Genomic DNA, 21,272 nt, shown 5'->3' with positions numbered 1-21,272 from the left:
TTTGTTAAAAAGGCAATTTAGGCCCTGAAGCAGGATTACTCATTCACATGGTGCTCTGCTCAGCTAGACAGTCTTCTGTGATATTACCATTGTTTGTATTAATATCCAATGCACACAGTGCTTAATTTGTGAATTCCTGTGTTCATGTTGTATGCTGTGCTACTTCAGTTGTCCTGAATTAAGAAATGCTGTTAGTGGGTGTTGGTGCCTAAGTGTGTACGTCAGTGGAGTGATTAGGTGGGGTTTGGCTTTCTGTGTCTCATAACAATGTTAAATGCAGTTCAAGTCTTAATAAACTTCTTCCACATGATCTTTGGGCTGGATGCATTAACATTAGCTGCAGTGTAAATCAAATCAAACCTAAATAAGGACAAATAAACCAATATATAAACCAAATCAGCATCTGTGGTAGGAAGCCAAGGGTGGGCCTGCTTTAAACGATGATGTAGGGTTGAAAAGTTTATTACAAGTCACCAGTGTTCAAAGGAAGTGATTTTCTGTGTTTGCAAGCGGAAAGAAGGTTTTTGATTTGTTTTTTAACCATTGCCCTCTCTGAACTTGCACCCGTGCCAGGTTGTTTGTTGTAATATGCATGAATAATACAAATCAAATTAGGCTGTCAGTTACCCTTGGACACTTGCCTTAAAGTTACACCCTGCTGTCACTTGGAGTTGCACAGGTGTATGAGGGTGGTGCTACCTTTCTCTTGTGTTAAAACACACAATGACATTTCTTATTTCAAGCCATAATGATATGCTTAATATATGTCATTGCTGGTGACTTTTTCCTTGGAACCAGCACCCACTGTTATTGTAAAGGCTTATTTTGCCTATCTAAATTTCATGCTGTGAATGGGTAGGACTTGATTGACTAGCGTAAAACACTCATTCCATTAATCATCTCTTCAGTTACACATCAGCGATTGCTTCAGAAGCATGAAACTTAAGGCTGCCTGAAACAGGTCGCTCTTCTGCTATAGCTCCAGCATCCGTCTCAGCCACGCTGTTGTGAATATATGGGTAACAATGATAATGTGCTGAAATCTGAAATCTACTTTTTCTACAACATGTATTTGAGATAAAATGAAAGGGAGGAAAATACTTAACCACACGTCATTTGACTTTGGCTTGCATTTATGGTCCCTGAATTTGTGTCTCCTGCTCTAGAAAGCAAAAGACGAAGGTGTATCCCCTCTTTGCAGTGTAGTTAGCAGGTCCCAAACATCACAAGGCCTTTTTTGGTTTTCTCTGCCTCCCAGAAAGATGGGGATAAAATGGAGAATGGCCGACTAGTGTTTGGGCTGTTAGCTCTGTCTCTGTGGAATTGCTTATTCTCCTCAAAAGTGCAATATAGCAGAAACTAAGTTAGTTGGGAGGTATGTAAACTCTGGCTAGTAGTTGTGTATGCATTGGAAGCAGATTGCTTAAGTCGTGAGTGGGGAAAAAAAATGATTCTTTATAGTTCCTACAGTGACTATTTATGGTATAAGGACATCCCAGCCCTTTTTGAGGACAGAGAAGACTGGGTATAGACTAGATGATGTGAGTGGTTATCTGCAGCTGGGCTAAAGCTTGGTGGAATGTCAATGTGTGATGGTAGTTTGTGGGTGCTACTGCCACCCACCTAGGCCACTTAGGTATGGGGTTATTGGACTTTTCCTTTCCAGAAACCTTAAAAAATAGGGGACCAACTGGAATGTGGCAGGATGTGACCCAACAATTTTCAGTTAATGACCTATAGCTGGATCATACTTTGACTTTGTGCTGAAGAAAAAAAAAAAAAAAAATTAGAGAACAAATGCTGCAACAGTAATAAATAAGTATTTCAAAATGCATTTCTGATTTTTAAAAATGTTGAGGAAAAACACTTTTAGAAGATTGAACCTAATTGTATTTAGTGGAATATTTTAATCATTTTGCAAGTATTCATACAGTCTCTTGGAGATGAGTCTCAGCAGTGGTCTGACCACAATTTATTATGACCACAGAGTCAAAAATACTTCTAAAATATTAAGTTGATGTCTTCTGATTTAAATGGACATGTAGATGCAGATAGCAAGCTTCTTTCTCTTTTCATTTTGCCCATCATATTTCTTCCTTTGGCCCCTTTCTGCCAGAAACAGGCCACCCAAGCCTTCAGACTGTTCCTTGTATGTTGACTGGAGGTTGGAGTCCAGAACTGGATCATGTTAAACTTTGAAGTTCTGCAAACCATGTTCCATGACCTGATGTGGATTTTAATAGAAACAGCTTTGTTTTAATTAGCAGTACCATGGTTGAATGATTTATTTAAATGTATAGCGCTGCTGTGCATACGCATGCTCTACTGATATAAACCTGACATACGTATTTTTATCCTGCCTTTTTTAGTTTGCATCTAAAAATTGGCCTAACCGTTTAAACTCTCGCATGAGCACACATCAGTGTGCACAACTTTAATCAGCCAATTTAATTAAGTTGTCCTGGATTTGTGTGTGAAGAAGCTTTGTGGCAGGAGAAAGTTTGTTTAGTCTCTTTCTTCTTGTGCATCCATGCAGTCAGCAGCAGTTTATCAGCTCTACGAAAGGATTGTGCTTCCAAGGAAGGCTCAGTTTTGGGGGGAACAAGGTGTCCTCAACAACTTGGTAGATATCAGTGAAGTCTATATTTTGTTCAGACATCAGTAAAGCAGGTATTTGCTAGACCTTCTAGGTACACTTTTATTTGCTTTTCCCAATACAAGGAGGGCTGTGATACCAACATTTCTTATGATACTAAGATTTACAGATGTTAAAACCCACCTTCATGTTTAAATGTTACATTTTAAGCATTATAAACAACTTGTCAGTTTATTGTGAAAGTTTTTCATGGGAAATCCATTACTGATCTTCCTAAATTGTTCAATTGTAGCCAGGATTTACCAGAAAAACAGAAAGTTGGTTGGATTCTGGGAATGGAATTATCTATTCCTTGTAAAGCTTGTCATTAGTATAACTCAGAATCACAGGAAAATCAAGTTGGAGGAGAGCTCTAGTGGTATTTAGTCTAGCTCCCTGCATGTAGGAATGCCAGTGACAGCAGGTTGCTCAGGCCTTCCCAGGCCAGCATTGAGCATCTTGGAGGGCAGAAATGTTCCAGCCTCTTTTGGTACCTGTTCAAAGATCTGGCTGCACTCACGGTTTCCAAAGTGATAAAAAATAAGCAGTAAGTCCCAATCTTACTGGAATTTCCCGTGTTTCAAATTGTCCTTTGCCCTATTGTTGAATGTTTCTGAGAAGTCTGGCTCCATAACCTCTTCAGCTTCCTAGTAACAAGTTGTAGGCCAAGCTTCTCTCAGCCTCATTGTTTATTCCCACCCCAAAAACTTCTTGAGGACACTTGGCTTAAATATACAAAGGAGATAATATCACTCAATAGAGCAAATAAAAGCTAAATAAAAAAAATAGAGACAAATACATAGTTAACATACAGTGGTGGCTTGGCAACTAGTGCCCACAGGTTTCAGGTTGTGTGAAAGGGTACCAAAACCAGGAGGTGTTTAGAAGGCTATGAGCATGGTGTTGGGCACATGGTACAGCAACCACTTGAGCAAGGTTATTTGTTTTTGCCCCAACTGTTTTGTGTTTTTTCTTCCCCCTCCTGTTTATCAGCTTGTCAAGTTTAGCAGCCGAAGATAATTCCTTGCAGTGAATTTTCTGTTTGCAGCGTGTGATTTTAAAAATGTTCCATGGGATAAAGTTTGCATTTGCTCTTTGAGGAGATGCTGGCTCAAGTTACACTCTCCTTCCCTTTGCCTTATTCTCAATTAGCCTGAGGTTAGGCAAGCTGTTTTGGCTGCTGCTGCTTAGGGTTAAGAGGTGGCTGATGCTGGGGGAGTGGGGCATTTTCAGAGCATCACAGGAACTTCTCTAATATAAAGCCTTGCTTTCCTCTAAAAATATTCTTTTGCTTTGTTAAGCCTAGATGTAAAGTACCTTTCTTCTAATATTCATCTATGTTTTAAGATATAATTCCAGTAATTTCCTGTTTCTGTTCTGATATTTAATTAAAAATAAAACAGAACTATACAGTATCCTCTAAATTATTGGTGTGTGTTCTGGGAGGCTGCTTCAGTTTGTGGTCAAATTTGTGTAGGTGGACAGACCCATTTGGGAAATGGACACATCTATAAAAATAATTATACTGCTTTCAAAACAATGCAACCAGATATTTTTTTTTCTCTTGTACCTTCATTTAAAACATGTCTGGGCTTGGGTAAGACTATTTTTTTGTTTGGAGAGGAGCTGATGTTTGGATATCAGTCTGTGGCTAGGCTATATTCAGGGGGAAAAAGGGTGGAATTGAGTACTGTCTTGGTATCCTGACGCAGCTTACTATGGTGCTCTTGCTGCCAGCTTGGTTTTCTTCTTGGTGCAATGATTTTAGTTTACCCAAGGTGTGAGCTTTAGTTTTAGCAGCTCCACCACCATCACAGGTATGTGGTAGGTTGTTTTTCCCTTTGGCGACAGAAATGGTTTGTTGCCTACCAGCATTTTCCCTAGGCTCCTGTGTGAAATTCAGAGACACTTTTCTCTGTTCCTGTTACTGAAAGGTCCCCTGGATGCTCTTTGAACTGAAACCTTACCCAACCTTGTTTCCTTGGGCTGTTCTGTTTCTAGGGGGATCATGCTGAAATAGCTGTCTGCCTGCATTTTGCATTGCTGTAATGTGGCTGGTCTAAATCTCGATAGCCATGTCAAGACTCATACAGTCTCAGGGGAGAATCCCCCCCTGGCATCTGCCTCGGGGATGCTTAAGTAGGACATGTGCAAGGCAGATGTATGTTCTGTAGCGCTTGTATTTGCAAAGCGTGTCTTGTTTTGTTCTGTTTTAATTTGGTTCCTGCAAATGAGTTGTAGCCTGGTATCTCAGTCCTGCAGGATCTGCTTCCAAAGCAGCAGCAGTATTGAGAACTTCACTTCCAGCTTAAAAATCAGTAGAAATAGGAAGCTGTAAGCGGAGCTCAGGAGTGGTGCGTAGTTGCGTACATGTAAGAAGCAAAGAAGGGTTGATAGAGTCATCTGGTATGCCTCCCTAATAGAACTAGAAAAAAAAAATAAATGTAAGTGTTGCCTGTCCTAAATAAGCTGAAACCTTGGACTGACTACATTGATGGTAGTAAGTAAATTGGGAAGCAGTTTTTTCTTCATAACTACTGGTATTTTGATGCAAAACCAGCTGCATTTTAGTTTTAATAGGCTTCCTGTCATTGTTGTCCATTCTTCTCAGATTAATATCTTAATGGCTTATTCCATACAGAGCTTCTTTAATTCTTCAAGAAGTAATCAAACATTGTTCTCTGCGCTAAATGAAGAAAAAGTGGTCCTGTTCATGCATTTGCTAGGCATAGACACGAATGGACATGCTCATCGGCCAAACTCAAGGTAATTGGAGAGGTTAAATATATCTTTCTTATTAATGTTGAGTGCATACAGTAACTCTTTTTCTTGACCTTGCTCTTTATCAAGCCCCAAACAAGACTTGCAGTCCTGGGGGTTTCTACAATAGGCCATGTATGTCACCATGATTACTTATGCTCTGAATTTTGAGAGGTTTCTTGTTTTAAGGTCTTCTCTATCGAAGTTTTTTTTTTATTATTATTATTGTTGTTTTTTTTTGCTATATATATACCTTATGCTTGGTTCTAATTCTCTACTCAAATCTGTTTTTTTTTTTGTTTTTTTTTTTTTTTTTGTTTTTTAGCAGGTCCTCTAATTCAGTTTATACATGATCTAGAGGATCTGTAGGGACCTGCATTTTCACATGTAAAATGTAAACAGTTTTTCTGGATTCTGCATGGCTGAAAGTTTGTAAGACTGGTTCTGCAGAAAAAAGTAAGATCAAAAATATTGATGCTGCAATTTGTCAGCCATCCTTTAGCTTTCCTAGGATGCTTGAATGAAGAGTTTAGATTATTAACAGTATTCATCGTCAATTCACCTTGAAGTAGGGTGTTTGAGAGATTTGTTTTTGTTTAGTCAAATGTTTTGTATATAGGATTTTATATTTTTTCTTTTCTCCTGATCCTTGCATACTTGCAAAATCCTTGTTCTGATTTTCTGCGTCATTCCAAAGCTTATGTTTGTTGTATGTCTCACTTTCTTTTCTATTTTGGTGTTTTCAAATTGACTTTAGCAACAGCAACAAATAGAAAATTGGTTGGCCAACAGTTAATCTTTGTCACTGTCTCTAAAAAATGCATGATTTTTTTGGTTTAGCCTCTGACTCAAACTCTGGGATCTGTGCTGATATATGAATAGTCTCAAAGCAGTTCCTGCATTGTGAGGTCTTAGTTACTAGTGTAAAATAACTTCTGAAACTTCTAATTTAAGTGTTTGAATTTTCCAGAATTCTTTATTATGATTCTTAATTTGTAGAATCACAGAGCGGTTTGGGTTGGAAAGCACCTTAAAGACCACCTGATTCCAACCCCATGGGCAGGGACATCTCCCACCAGCCCAGGCTGCCCAAAGCCCCATCCAGCCTGGCCTTGAGCACCTCCAGGGATGGGGCACCCACAGCTTCTCTGGGCAGCCTGTGCCAGGGCCTCACCACCCTCGGAGTGAAGAATTTCTTCCTTATATCTAAACTAAACCTACTCTTTTCTGGTTTAAAACCACCCCCCCCTTGTCCTGTCACTACACTCCCTGGTAAATTTGCTTCATTACTGTGGGTAATAAGCTGTCCACCATCAAGGACCGGTTAGATTTGCAATACAAATAAAAAGCCATTGAGACTGTAGTTCAAGGGACTTTCAAACTGCAGTGTGGCAGTTCAGTATCTCACATTACACTTAACAGAGGGGGAGTTTTACATCTAGAATGTCTTTTGTTACCTTGAGGTTCTGTGAGGAATAAAGTTGGGCATAATTACTGTGGATAACTTGCTTTATACCAAATGCAAAAGCTACCTTGAATCTAATAACTTTTTTTTTTTTTTTTCTCCAGGGAGTACAAGGAGAATATTAGAAAAGTTGATGAGGGTGTGAAAGAAATTGCTTCAATGCTTGAAAGCTTCTATGGAAATGATGGAAAAACTGCATTTATCTTAACTTCTGACCATGGAATGACAGATTGGGGTGAGCATTTTTAAATGTTGACAGTCAGCTGAGTTAATGAGTGGGAGTGGGGTATGGGATACACATCTGGAGTGGGATTAGAGCGCTGTCCTGTTAGAAGCTTTGGAGCTTCTGCTTTGATCTGATAAATATTGCTTGTGTATGAACCTCAGGTGAATTAGGAAATGGTTAATGGGGGCTGCAGGGGCCTTCATCAGTCCTGTGACAGCTGGGTTGCAGATCTGAACAGAACAGACAAAAAAAAAAAAAAAAAAAAGGAAAGGTGGGGAGCCTGACTGGGAGCTGGTGACCAAGTTTTCTGGGGTGGTCTGTCTTCCCACTTGTGCTTTTAGGTACAGCAGGAAGGATGGGACTGCTGCGTGATCTTCTAGAAGAGGCTGGTGCTGGAGAGTAGGAGGAGCAGCTGTGAGGACAGGAGAGCGAGGCAGGTGGCCAGCCAGGCTGGTACTCACAGGGGGCACTTGTGGAGGGCCCAACCATAGCTGCTGAAGGACTGGGGGCAATTCTGGTGTAACAAGACTTAAGGCAGATGAGGAGGGTTTCCTGTGGTCCTTTAGACGATTCTTTTTCCTTTTTGTCTTTTTTTTTTTCCTCCAATAATTTTAAGAACATTCCTGTCCTTGCATGCTCCCAGCTGAAGTGATAGGTCTGTCTTAATACACTGTGTGTCCTCATAGCTATTAATTGTGACACTTCTGAGTCAAGGTGTGGTAATGCCAAAATTCAGCATCTTACTGTGTGTGAAATCCTGCACTTTTCTAACGGATGCTACGCAAGCTTTCTGTTATCAGAGATGACAAAAGTGTTCATATCTGTTCAAAATCAGCTGAATTGCCATCTGCTCATTTGCAAAATGGTCTGCTTGGAATATTATTTATTGCTGAGCTGGCTGCCACTTAAAATAAAATTTAAGTTTGTTTTTTTGTTGTTTAAAGTAATAATTTTTAATATATGTGTATGCAGGTGTCTGTATATATAGAGAGAGATATTGTATGATATATATGATCAAAGGGACCTCAGGAGATCCAACCACCTACTCAAAGCAGGCTCAGTTTTGGGATCAGACGAGGCTGCTTGGGCTTTATCCAACAGGGCCTTGAAATCCTCGAAGGCTGGAGCCTGCACAGCCCCTTTGAGCAGCCTTTTCCATTCCTTGGCTGCCCTTATGGAAGGAAGGAATACACTTCCATTACCTGCAGTCTGACCACCCTCTGTTTCAACTCATGCCTATTTTCTCTCATCCTTCTGCCACATAGCACAGCGTAGACCTGGTTCCATCTTCCTGCACTCACCGGCACTGCAGTACAAGTTCATGTCCCACCACACACACACATACCCCTCAAAAAAAATAAAAAAATCTTGTCCAGGTTAAACAAATCCCAGCACCTCAGCCTCTCCTTGCAAGGCATATGCTCTTCTGACCAGTTTGGTGGCCTCTCACTGAACTTGTTCTAGAGGAGGGCCATGAAGATGATCAGAGGTCTGAAGCACCTCTCCTATGAAGAAAGGGCTGAAAGAGCTGGGGCTGTTCAACCTAAAGAAGAGAAGGCTGTGGGGTGACCTTATTGCAGCTTTTCAGTACTTCCTAGAGGGTTTTCAGTACTTATTAGAGGGGACTCGAAGTTGGAGAGCAACTCTTTGCTCTGTCAGATAATAACAGGACAAGGGGGAATGGTTTTAAGCTGTAAGAGGGGAGATTTAGATTGGGTTTTAGGAAGAAATTCTTCACTCAGAGGGTGGTGAGGCCCTGGCCCAGGCTGCCCAGAGGAGCTGTGGGTGCCCTATCCCTGGAGATGCTCAAGGCCAGGCTGGATGGGGCTGTGGGCAGGCTGGGCTGGTGGGAGGTGTCCCTGCCCATGGCAGGGGGCTGGAACTGGATGCTCTTTAAGGTCCTTTCCAACACAAACCATTCTGTGATTCATTCCAGTTGGTTGATGTCTTTCCTGTTCTGGAGGGTCCAAAATTGGATGCAATGCCTAGAGGCTGCCTCAGAAGCCCTTAATGGGGGAGAATAATCCCTTGCTTGGATCTATTCCCTGGTAACACAGCCCAGGGTGCTGTCGGCCTTCCTTGCTGCAAGAGCATGCCGCTGGCTCATCAGCAGCTTGCTGTCTGCAAAGTGTCCTGTGTGCTCTTCAGCAGGTGTGTGAATATAAAATGAATGCCATATTAAGATATTCAAAGGCCTGTCTTTCATCTGCATCAGCCTGGATTAGTTTTCCACTTAGTGCGTGTTTTTGATTCAATAGCTGAAAACAGGTCAGCTTTGCTGTTAGTTTGGAAGAGCAGGTAGTCTTGTTAATAAAATGTACTTATATATATATATTCTGAGGCGTTCTCATTATGTACTGGAACCTTTGAAAGGGGAATGAAAGGTGACAGGAGTAAGACTTCAGGCTTTGTGAACTACAGGTCTGCCACAGTCCTCTGTCATTCCCTCCTGTCAGAAGTGAAAGCTTGATCTTCAGCCAGGCGTGTCAGTGACTTTAGAGCTGACTTGAGTGAATACAAGAGCAAACCTAAAGAAGAGGCAGGGGCCCATCGTCAGCCTTCTGAAGGCTACTGCAGTGGGTTTTCATTCAGGCTTGTGGTATCCGCAGGTGCTACAGTCTTTCAGTGACTATTTGCAGAACGGGGTGGGCACCAGATTTATTTAAATAATTAAGACGTTTGGGAGGATTTCCAGCTGTTGTTAGCAAAGGCTGATAATAATCACTTGCTTTCTTAGTCTGACTCCGTGATTTTGCTTTAAGCTGACCTCAGAGGGGATTCCTGACTGCTAACACAGGCAGTCCCACACCGACCCTCATCACAGCCTCTTGTTCCTGCTGCTCTCCTGGCAAACATACCGCTGTGCTGGACAGCACAGAAACCTAAACCAGCAGCACCATCTCCTTCCCTTACCCCTTTAAAAAAAAAAAAAAAAGTCTGTTTTGGGGGTGCTGGCAGGTGGTACAGGGAGTTGACGCAGCTGAAATAATTCATTAGTTCGGATTCGACTGAAACATGGTCCTGAAAACAGGAAGGGTGAGTATGGCTGCCTCGCTCAGCTACATCTGTCTTGCAGTGTTAATGGAGGCACACTCACTAAAATGCTGATGGAGCTGGTGGCTCAGATAAAATGAAAGCTCACCAAAACCTGTACTTCCCTCCTGTGATACAAGGAAATAGCTGATGCATGGAGGAAGTGTGACCTCCATCTGTTCTTTTCCCAAACTCTGTGAGGAGGAATATTTGCTGCTGTTGAGCCCAGAGAATGCCTTCCAAGGGATTTCTGTACGTCTGAAATCTTATTTGCAGACCAGTGTGGCTGTTTAAAGAAAGCAGAGCTGGCTTTTCAGTTCTGCCGTAGCAATTGCACAGGCAACCTCAGTGCTATTCCCAAATTTATATCAAATTGTTTTTTACTTTAAAAAAAAAAATCGTCCCTTGAAGCAATGCATTTTTCTCTGTCCTCTTGAATGATTAAAATATACATACAGAGGGGGTGTGTGTCCACACACACACACACAAATAAAACATATAGTCTTGTAGCATGTGCCGTGCCCAGCATAGTTTGTATAACCATCTCATTACCTTTGAGACTGGGTTATGTCACTGCTGTGGCACCTCACCCGCTGAATCCAATGGCCAAAGTTTCTTTCAAGCTTGTGTGGTTTCTGCTTCAGTGCAGCTGTGTTGAGATGTTGTAGTTTGTTTTCTCCTTTGGGTAACTGATATGTTAATCTTTAGGAAATTAAATTTCTCAGGGAAGGACGTGCTGTTTTATCAGTTCTTGAAGTGTGCTACCAGGCTTTAAAACCTTAAAAATGAACTCACATCACTGGTAAAGGATGGCAGATGCTATGTATCTTGTCCCTTGTTTTTGAAACTGAAGTTTAATCCTTATTTGAGTACCACAGAGATCAGTTCTGTGTGATTTCTAGGCACATAGCTAACTAACTGCTCTAATCAACCAGCTCTGGTTTCCATGGAGCACTCAGGGACAGGCACATGCAACAGGATTTGAACACTTGTGAACAGGTGACTTTCTGTACCTTAAGACTTTTGAACACTTTGGCTTTAGTTTCTGTATTAACAGTTTTGTGTTTTTTGTTGTTTTTTTTTTTTTTCATATACAGCATTTTATTTGTATAGGCTTGACCTGAATGATAGCAGTTTCCCAATTTAATTCAACCTTGAGTTTTGATCCTGTAACAATCTTAGCATAAATTCAATAATAAAAACTGTGTGTGTGAACATTTATTTATTACACTGTGCATGTTGAAGCTTAGGTTGTTTTTGGTTTGGTGTATTTTAGGTTCCCATGGAGCCGGCCATCCCTCAGAGACTTTAACACCCCTGATTGTTTGGGGTGCTGGAGTGAATTATCCACAGAAAGTCACATCCCAGTTCTTTGAAGACAATTTTTTGAAAGGTATGTAAAATACGAAACTTAAGTGTGAGGTTTTAGTGGAAAGGGCAGTGTTCAGCAGTTACATCTGTTAAGCTTCACTGACTTCTCTTCCATTACAGTAAATGTGACTTGCTTTGTGAGAGAAAGTGTAGAAAGAAAAGGTGACAGACGTACATGTGGAGGATATACCAAAACTGGATAGATAATATCAGAGTCATTTCTTCCCGAGTCATGGAACTGAGGACTTTCTCTTTGTGTACAGAAGACTATTAACACTCTTAAAATTTAGTTACGGAGGAGACTTGCTTCTTCAGAAGACTCCTAAAGGTTAAAAGTTATTTGTACAGAAACATAAATTGACAGGTCCGAAGACCTCTTTCTAGCTCCACAGTAGAGTCCTGGGAACTTGCCTGGAGCATCGTATCTCACATTCATCCCTGTGGCTTTTGAGGAAATACAAACAGTTTTTCTCAATGAATAACTGTGACTATTTTACTGTTAATTTACCCATTTGTAACTTATCTAAGGAAAGTAAACACTGCTATTTAAAATAATAATAATAAATATTTCAAAACTGTAAATACTTGTTTATTGAAATTTCCTTGGGATTTGAAAATCAGATGTGGTTAACTGCATAAGCTCTTCCTTTTTCATGTGTTTGACTTCTGTAGCCTGCTCTGTTTCTTAAGATGCCTTGAATTTCTCATGGTGTTGCTTGGGATCAAATGACTTTATATTTTATTGGATTGTTTGTCAAGCTGCATAAGAGAAGAGAAAATGGACAAAAATGACTTCAAACATGGGGTTTTAACCCCACCTTGCTCTTGAGAAGGTATTTGGTAACAGATTAAACAGGACTTGTCCAGCGTAGGCCGTGTACATGTTGTGCTCATTATTCTCTGCTATAAAATTACAGCATGTCAGATAAAATTGAAAATTAGTTGTACAATAAACAATGGGAAAAAATGAAAACAACAGATTTTGGTTTCTGGTGGCTGATCTGCTAGACTTTTAAGGACACTTAGTGTCTTTGTTTATCCATAATAGATGATTTTTGCAGCTGGTGCAGTTTTGATTTTTAACAGCTTTAGTACCAGCATTTGATTTCAAGTAATGATGAAAATGGTGTGAGAGCACTTCAAAGAAGATGACTGTTGAGCTGACATCTAGGTACACAATAGAAAAAGGGGGTTGGCTGCTACCAGTTAGGATGTGTTTATTTCCTTAAAGGAGGAAATGTCTGCACCCTTCTCTGCCTGCTTCATGTTTTCCTTGTAGTGGTGTTTGGTTTTTGTTGTTGTTGTTGGTGTATATATATGTTTATATATATATATATATATATTATTTTTTTAAAGCCCTTCATTCCAGGCTTGTTCTGCAGCTTTCCAGCTGAAAATCACAGTGCTGTTTGGCTTAGGCACTGGTTACAGGTTCTTAATTGTCAGGAATAATCTCTCTTTGAGTTCTAAGTGTCTTTGAATATATTGAGAGTTGTAATCTCTATTGGAGTAATAACTATCCTCTAAAAAGTGAATACGCTCTCTATGGTAGTATGTTACATTCTGGCAGTGTGTTACAGCTTCCAGTAGGCTTATGTAGTCTAAAAGAAAAGAAAAAATTGTTGAAATGGAACTTGACACTTTCTCAGGTCAGTACAGTTCAGCTACTCCGTTAAGTTACAGACCCAAATGTTTTCAAAAAACTGAGATATGCAAGAAAAAATGATTAAAATAATTTTCTTGAAAAATTCTCCGAATTTGCCTTTTCTGCTCCATAGAAAAGAAGCTGAAAGCTTGAAACACAAAAACAGCAAGGGCAGCATCTAGGTCTGCCACGTCTCGTTCCCAGGAGTGCAACCCAGGCTGGCCAGTCTGGGAGATGCCCTGTTCCTCAGGAACACTTGAATTCAGTGTCTTACGGTGCCTGGTCCAAGGCATGTGGCTCAAATTATTCTCTTCTTGAAAATATATAGACAAGGGAAGCAGAGATGTAAAAGTTTCTGGGTTTGCTAGAAGCTTCTCCAGCAGAGCTATGGTTTCTTCCTTCCCTAGACACGTTGTATGTGTATGGACTGTTTTTCTACATTTTTGATTGGGAAACATTATTTAGAAGAGAAAAAACATTGCTTTTATACAATAAAAATCTAGGTGAGAATCTGTCTCTAGAAATATAAACCTGCTTCCTGCTCTGGGAAGCAAAAGGAAACTAACTTGCTCATTTTGGTGCAAGTTTAATACAGGATTCCTGATAAATACTGATAATCCTGCCCTGTGTTGCTATGGGAACTCATTGCAACTATTTCTTACTGCTGTTAAGCTGCGTGGCTGCTGTTCAGGGTGCTCTGAGCTCATAAATAACGGTGAACTTGCAGTCGGGTCCCCGAAGCTTGCAGTGATACGAGCTAATTGCTGGAAATAAGCGTGGCACAGGCAATACTCAAAGTAGGGATGTTTGGGTCTGGTGCTGACAGGGTGTATTGAAGGACACGAAAAGGATGCAGTCCGGGATTTGAATGCCTATTGTTGCTTGGGAAAATAACGAGGCTGGGCCAGAACTGGGAAATACGGTTTACCAGCACTCTTAACAAACCCTGTTTCTGCTGCCCTTAAACTTTGATTCATTTAAACCCAGAGGATGACTGTAGATGAGGTGCTGATGTTGGGAGCGGTGTAAGTGAGGCAGCTGCAATTCTGAGATGCTGGGCAGAGCCCTGCTGGCATCTGTGCTGCTTCTGTGGTGTCGTTTGGGCAAACAGCATTAGCAGGGCAGCAACTGCTCCACTGAGCTTTGCGTGTTCACTTGGGAAAGGTGGCTGCGTCCCTGTGGCTGACATTAAGTTGGGTTCCTCAGCTGAGGAAAAGTGGCTCTGAATTCTTTACTGCTGTAATCAAGGTCTGCTCTACGTACATAGGTGACAACATTTTAAGTACTCTGTCTGCAAGCCAGTTTCAGCCCCTACCATTTTTTCCTGTGTATTGGATTTATTTTTTTTTAAAGCTTGAGTTACCAAAATTGTAGGGTTTGTTGTTTGTTTGTTTTTCTTTCTCATATTATTGCTGTAGGTATTGGGTAAGCTAATTTAAACGCTAGGAAAAGGCATGAAAGAAAAGCCTTAACTTTGTTTTGAAATAGCTCTCTACCCCCAGTGAAAACAGAAAATTTCCTCTTCATTTCCTTAGAGGTTAATGGAGAGCAGGAAAATGCTGTTTTCAACCAGCTTTTTGTATGATGCACCATAGCTTCAGGGGTTTGTCTCCATCTCCGTTGTAGTTGTTCTGATTACTAAATTGTTGAACTTTTCCCTTGAGCTTGCTTTTAGCTAGTATTGCATATGGCACACATGAAGTATGATTGTACCACTCTGTACCGGTACATTAGAAACCTTTGGATAACCTTAAAAAAAAAAAAAAAAAAAAAAAAAAAGACACTTGAAGAGATTTAAACAGTCCTCCTAAACCTGAGTTTGACTCTTTTAGTTGGTACAGAAGGTAACACATCACTTTCTGTGCTGTGCTGAAAAAAAAAAAAAAAAAGGCTTGGACTTTGTTCAACTGATCTGGGTCACAATTGCAGGCAGCAATTTATCCTGGTGGATAAAAGGAAATGTGAACTGAAATGAATGCATTTTATTGTTTCTGCCTGTTGTGTTCCATCCATAACCTCTCCTAAGCTAGCATCCTAAAGCCAAATTAGAGTTTTCTTTAGTAACAACACTGTTCAGAAAATGCCAACAAGACATTAAATGTCATTTGAATTATCCCTTTCAAGTCTATTTAGACTATTTGTTCATGTGCTCTGTTATTTCTTGCAGAGTGGAAACTGGAGAACCTGAAGAGGCTGGATGTCAATCAGGTATCAAACATACCTAATTTCAGAACTTGTAAGCTTTCAAATGGAGTTTTGTGCAATTTAAACTAATTGAGGGAACTTGAATGAATTTTCACCCCATTTTTAATTGTGATAATATGCCTTTTTAGAAGGAGTGCAGTACAATATGTCAGGTATTCCTTGCAAGCTAAGTGTCAGTTTTCTGAATGTAACTTGAATAGCATCTGCTTTCAGAGTGGGATTTGGTTTTGCAAGCTTTTAGAAATAGCTTGTGATGTCTTCCTTCAGCTTCGTGCTTTTTAAAATATTTTGGATCTGAGCTATTGCCTCAGGAAGGTGCCTATGGATATTGCCTATGGAAGGTGCTCAGCTAAACACAAGAAAGCATAGTCTGATGGCCACGCTTCCCAAGCTAGCAAGCATCTGCATACTTTTTGCTACATTTAAGTTAACCAGCTTCATGTTTAGTGTTGTTTTTCAGAGCTATTTTGATGTCTGTATTTTTGTCACTTTTTTCAGAAGTTGCTATCACTTATGAATCAAAACCAATTCTTACTCTACCGTTGAGCTGTTTTTTTTAACAAAGTTTGTAGTTATGGCCCAGCCATTTGGCTCTTTAGACAAATATGTAGCATTGCACTGTAAAGGAAGAAGAAAAGGACAACTTAACCCTCGATACTAAAACAGCCAAGCTTTTATAAATCAAGGAGATAATGTACATCTGTGCACTGGCAACTTGATTCTTCCTTTATCCCATCCTGTGAAACCCAATGTACGATTAAGACTCCAAAGATGATAAAACAATGGAAAGAAACTTTTACTGGAAGGTTAAAGTTGGAAAAGGTTTGGATAAGCTGCTTTCAGCAAAACCCTAGTATGAAATTAGAGCTGGATTTGTGCTTATATTATACTACATACTCTCTGACTACAAACAAATAATGTTTTGGAGTCTGCATCTACACAGTAAACATAAGGCTGCAGCAGTGCCTTTGATTTCAGCATAGTTTCTTCAGATTTATGGTGGAGAAAAAAAAAGAATTTTGGTGTATAGTTATATACTAAAGAAAAATATAAACCTAGTGAAAATCCACTGTTTCTCATCATAAGCAGAAGGTAATGGTAACTTGTTTTCTGAGAAGCCTCGATGTAGATATAGGGACCTTCTTGAGGGCTAAGGTCTGAGTGGGCACAAGAAAAAATATAGAGCCTCTGTGAAGGGGAGAAGTTGAGTAATCCTCACTTTGAAAACCTGGGAGGAGGAGCATTTTGAAAAGCAAAAATTTGGTGTATTGCTTAAAGCTGTAAATACGACATGAGTGCTTTCTGTGGTATAAGTTGTCATAAAGCAGTATGCTTCTGAGTGCAGTGAAGAAGGTACTGAATTCCCGTGAATAAATACCTTTTTTATTTTGCATTTTAAACTAAATATATATAGTCTTGAAACTTTTATCAGTAGTGGAGGCTCAATGTTTTGTGATGACTACAAGAAACAGTAAACAAAATATTATGAAGTAGTGATGTTATAACTTCACAGTCTCATACCATTTACTGTTACAAATGTAGATACATTAAAATTAAACTGAATTTATTAGTTTTAGAAGCTGGAATTGTGTTAAAATGGGATGCTTCTGTTTGCACAGGCTGATATAGCGCCGCTGATGGCTTCCCTTATTGGTGTTCCTTTCCCCTTGAATTCTGTGGTAAGTAGTACAAATGTCTTACCATATTATGGGAATCTGCATGTCTTAAAGGAAGAGATTTTGGGGATGAGATAGAAGGGAAAAGATTACAGTTCTGGGAAATTGCTCGAGGGTATGAGACTGCTTATAGTTTTAATTTTATGTGCATACATTTTCACTTTGGAGCATGAACTTAATCTTCTTATATATTATATAGTACTGTAATTTGGAAAGGCAGTCGATCCTTTTATAACCTGCAACCCTACCCTGTTGAGCTATGTAAAAGGTTTCTGTTTGTTTGTGTGGTTTTTTTTTTTAGGGATGGTAAAAATGCAATATGGTTTGAATAACATTTGAGTTTGATCAAGAAAGCTGAATCTGTAAACAAGATAGTTCTTGCAATCTAAGGTTTAATTATCTCTTGTTTAATTTGATGTGATGAGGTGTTTTTTTTCAGATGGTATCTTGTGCTTTTAATTTCGTAAACAGTGAGAGAAGTCTTCACTGACATAGCTTTTTCTTTGAAATTGCTTCCTATGTTTTTGTGTAGCCCAAAGGCTGTCTAATAAATACTTAATTGACAATTAGCATTACATCAGCATGCTCTCATGCTTCTCATTTTCCATTTGAAACATCAATATATAACACATTTTCAAAATATTTCTTCTGCAAGCTCTGCCCCAGTCCCTGTGTCTTGCACTGATTGCTGGATGTGCAAACTAACCTGAGAAAAGTGTCCTAACACTCCCTTTCTCATCCTGAGTACTGGGCAAGTCAGGACCAAGCAAGGGTTTGAATGGAAAACTTCTAGATATTTTTTTAAAAATGGCATATGATGAGTGATTGAAGCTTTATTACTATATAATATGTAGTTTAATTAACAGTTTGCATTACATGCCTTTGTGTTCCTGTGAGAGCTGGGATAATACAAGCAGTCTTTGCAGTGCTAATAAATGATGTGAGAGCATTGTTAGGTGTTAACAGTAGTTATTTAAGTAGTAATTTGAAGCAGTCTTACTGCTCATTTGGCCCACCATACAGTTAGAGAAATTCCTGTGTCTTCCCTTAAATTTTTAACATTTTATTTATATATTTATTTATTCTTCCCCAGGGAACCCTGCCTCTGGAATATCTGAACAACAGTGCTCATTTCAAAGCTGAGAGCATGTTTACCAATGCTGTTCAGGTTCTCGAGCAATTTAAGGTAATCAAACATGGTGAAAAAGAGAAATATTTCTTTCAATAATAATAATTATTATTCTGTGTGAAATAATTATGCTGGGCCATGCAGTGTATATGGCACGCTGTAATTTAAAGGACTAAAGTTGTATGCATATACTAGGTGATACTAGCTGTGCACTACATCTGAAGAGGTTTGAAAGACTTCAGTAAAACATCTCCCTAGTAAGGGAAATGAGCAACTTTTTCTTGATTTGGATCTTAATGCTGATGTTTATTGGTGTTAGTGTAAACCTGCAGCAGTTTGTAGGTAGGCCTGAAGCTGAGCACTGATTTCTGCTGTTGGTGAAGGAAAATTTCCTTTTCAGCAGTGGTTGGGAGACAAGGCTCTACAGCAGACCAATAAACAGATCAAAAAGTAACAGGCACATGTCCATTAAGGAAACAAAATTAGTGTGTTAATTAACCTTTAGATTATGCTTAATATCTGTTGTATGCTTTGTAAACATTTCTCTGCTTTCTATCTTGATTCGTCTCATATTGGATATTGTAAGAACATGTATGTGGTCAAAAAGTGTGTGTGTGTGTGGGGGGGGTTATTTCACTAGATGCTGTTTAACTGTGGATTAAAATCCTAAAAAAAAAACACAAATCCTAAAAGTCTGTTTTGGCAAGACATAGAAATGCTTTGAAGGAAATTTATCATCTCCACAGATAGGAAGCAGAGGCATGTAGAACCGTCAAGAAAGCATGTGATGATGGCAGAGCAAGGCACTCACTTGAGATAATGATGTAACATGATGATTAGTGCCTTCAGCACCTTCCCTCCCTTGAACGGACAGGTTCCCAAATTATTAAAAGGTTTATGTGGTTATCAAATTGGCCATGTCAACAGCAGAGCTGCTTTCCAATCTCTGGTGGTGGAGAGCTGGCATGTAGCAGAGGAAGTGACTGGCTGTTGGGGTGTGAAGTTGAACTATGCTGGTAGAGCCTCCACAGTTGGAAGACCTCTGCTCTAAGTATTGAACGCGGAAATTGGCTCTTTTGGGTTAAATTGTTGCCTCAGGGACTACTTAAGAAAAAAAGTAGTTCTAGTCCTCCTTGTCTTTATTTTTATTTTGTAATTTTGTTGTGCTAAGCTATTTTCTTGTTGGGTAGCTTCTTTCTAGAATTGTTTTGGAAGGTTTGTTGGTGATTTCTGTTTGCATTTCTTTGCTGAAGCAGAAGTGGCACACTGCCTTAGACATGCCAAGTGGGTTTTTACTTTTCCTGTGATGGACTGACCAGACCACAGTTTGTACTCCCTGGAGAGAGGACGTTGTGTTGGATGGATAGGATGAGACAAGTGGGTTGCTACTTCAAGCTGTCAGATTCTGGAAGCAGTGTGCTAGAAAGTTCTTTCCTCTGCTTTATGCCAGCAGTCAAACTCAAGTCAAACTGGTGCAGGAGACCTTAAAGATGTTTTGAAGGGCCTTGGGCAAAGTGACTCTGGCATCAAAGCCTTCTATTTTTATCCAGGTGCAGGTTAATCGATCTAACAGTACTGCTTCAGCACTGTTGCAGCAGTGTTCCAGTTCCTGTCCAGCATAAATAATGCCACTTTCACAGGAGACTGTCACTAAAGTCTGTTAGGATAAAGGAAAAAAATGGCTAGAAATCCTGAAAACGGTAGAAGTCCTGTAAAAAAAATCACTGCTGCAGAGAGGGGGCTGTATTTTACCTACATTGGAGCAGCTCTGGCTTCCCAAAAACACTGGTTCAGCATTCAGAGGAGTTATCCAGACAAATGTTTAACACCCGGTTTCCTGGGCACTCTATTGGCAACTTGATTTAATTCCTTTTCTGTGGTCTTAGAACTTTTCTGTGACTTAGTTTAATGCCTGACATAATTTTTGTTCTTGTTGCAACTTGCATGTAATGGTGTAACTTTTTTCTTATGCAGGTTAAGATGAATCAGAAAAAGGCAACTACATTGTCATTTCTGTTCACACCGTTTAAGTAAGTGCCTGTAAAGACTTTCCTTGATTGTTTTAACACTTTGGTATTTCAGTGAAATCTAACGACAGAGAAATCTGGCCTCTTCCTTGTTAAATTATAGTGCTTATCTAACTATGAAACTTTGCATTAATGAAGACTTTATGCAATAAATTTCTATTTAAAAGTTCTGGTTAAAGTAGATCTAAAAAGAAATTGTCATTCCTTACACTTAGTCTTTGGTTAAGGGTTATTTACTTAACTTTTTTGACAATATAGCTAAATAGAGACTCCATGGTAAGTCTCCCTGATTTCTTTTTTTGCTATGTTCTTTTATCTTTCCTTGGGAGAAAAGAAGGTGCTGTAGGGTTAGGAAATACAAACGAGGAAGAGAACAGATTGTATGTATATCAAAGTTGGTCTAGGAATTGTTTCTTCTGCAATTTAAATTCTAATGAATAGCCAACAAACAAAACCCCTTGCAGCCAGAAATGAGGCTCAAAGTCTTTGTGTTGCCTAGTATTTGTTTCCAAGGCCATGAAGGAATTTTGAAAAAGATTTGTGTATCTGTGAGCTCTGTGTTCCCATGTACGCAGCCGCTACTGACCCACTCACCCTTCCGTCTTATCCAGCTAAAGCTGCTTTATCCTACTGCCCTCCCGCTGCCCCAGAAGGTTTGAGAAAGCTTTGCTATGGGGGCGCATGATTGGTTCTGCCTTTAGTGTGTGGAGAGCTCCAAAAATGCTTTGTCATTGAGCGCAGCTGTTTTCCTTTGGGAAATAAAACTGATGTTAATTAAGATCTTTAAATCATAGGAGCAGGAAAGTACTAGGCTCTTTTCCTGTGAAGTACGTGTAACTGCTAAATAAGATTTGCTGTCTTTCTGAATAGAGATTTACTGTGTGAGTCTTACACCACTAGCTTCTTCTGAGGGCAGGGCTCCGAGACATTAGTTTCTGGGACCCCGGTTAAGTCAATCATGGGCACATAACGAATGCTTTGATTTAAATTCTGATTAGGAATGACAATTGCCTTGCCTAATAACTTACTGATCTGTAGGGAACAAAAATGCCATGTGCAAAGGACAGTCGGTCAGCTTTGGTTCTGTGGGGAAGGCTGTG

The 21,272-nt window shown here is 39.7% G+C and overlaps 1 protein-coding gene across 5 annotated transcripts in view; it reads left to right on the top strand.

Moving 5' to 3' along the window:
- Positions 1 to 21,272, top strand: part of PIGN (phosphatidylinositol glycan anchor biosynthesis class N) — a 103,824-nt gene that overhangs the window by 22,669 nt on the left and 59,883 nt on the right. For all 5 annotated transcript variants that reach the window (XM_084510814.1, XM_084510816.1, XM_084510817.1 and 2 more), the window contains exons 6-12: positions 5,277 to 5,401; positions 6,965 to 7,095; positions 11,396 to 11,512; positions 15,303 to 15,343; positions 16,960 to 17,019; positions 18,110 to 18,202; positions 20,120 to 20,175. In XM_084510814.1, the coding sequence (XP_084366940.1) occupies positions 5,277 to 5,401; positions 6,965 to 7,095; positions 11,396 to 11,512; positions 15,303 to 15,343; positions 16,960 to 17,019; positions 18,110 to 18,202; positions 20,120 to 20,175 (623 nt within the window). The remainder of the gene's footprint in view (positions 1 to 5,276; positions 5,402 to 6,964; positions 7,096 to 11,395; positions 11,513 to 15,302; positions 15,344 to 16,959; positions 17,020 to 18,109; positions 18,203 to 20,119; positions 20,176 to 21,272) is intronic.

This window comes from Aythya ferina (assembly GCF_964211825.1).
Source record: "Aythya ferina genome assembly, chromosome: 2".
Classification (NCBI taxonomy): Eukaryota; Metazoa; Chordata; class Aves; order Anseriformes; family Anatidae; genus Aythya; species Aythya ferina.
This window is presented reverse-complemented; position numbering and strand designations above follow the sequence as displayed.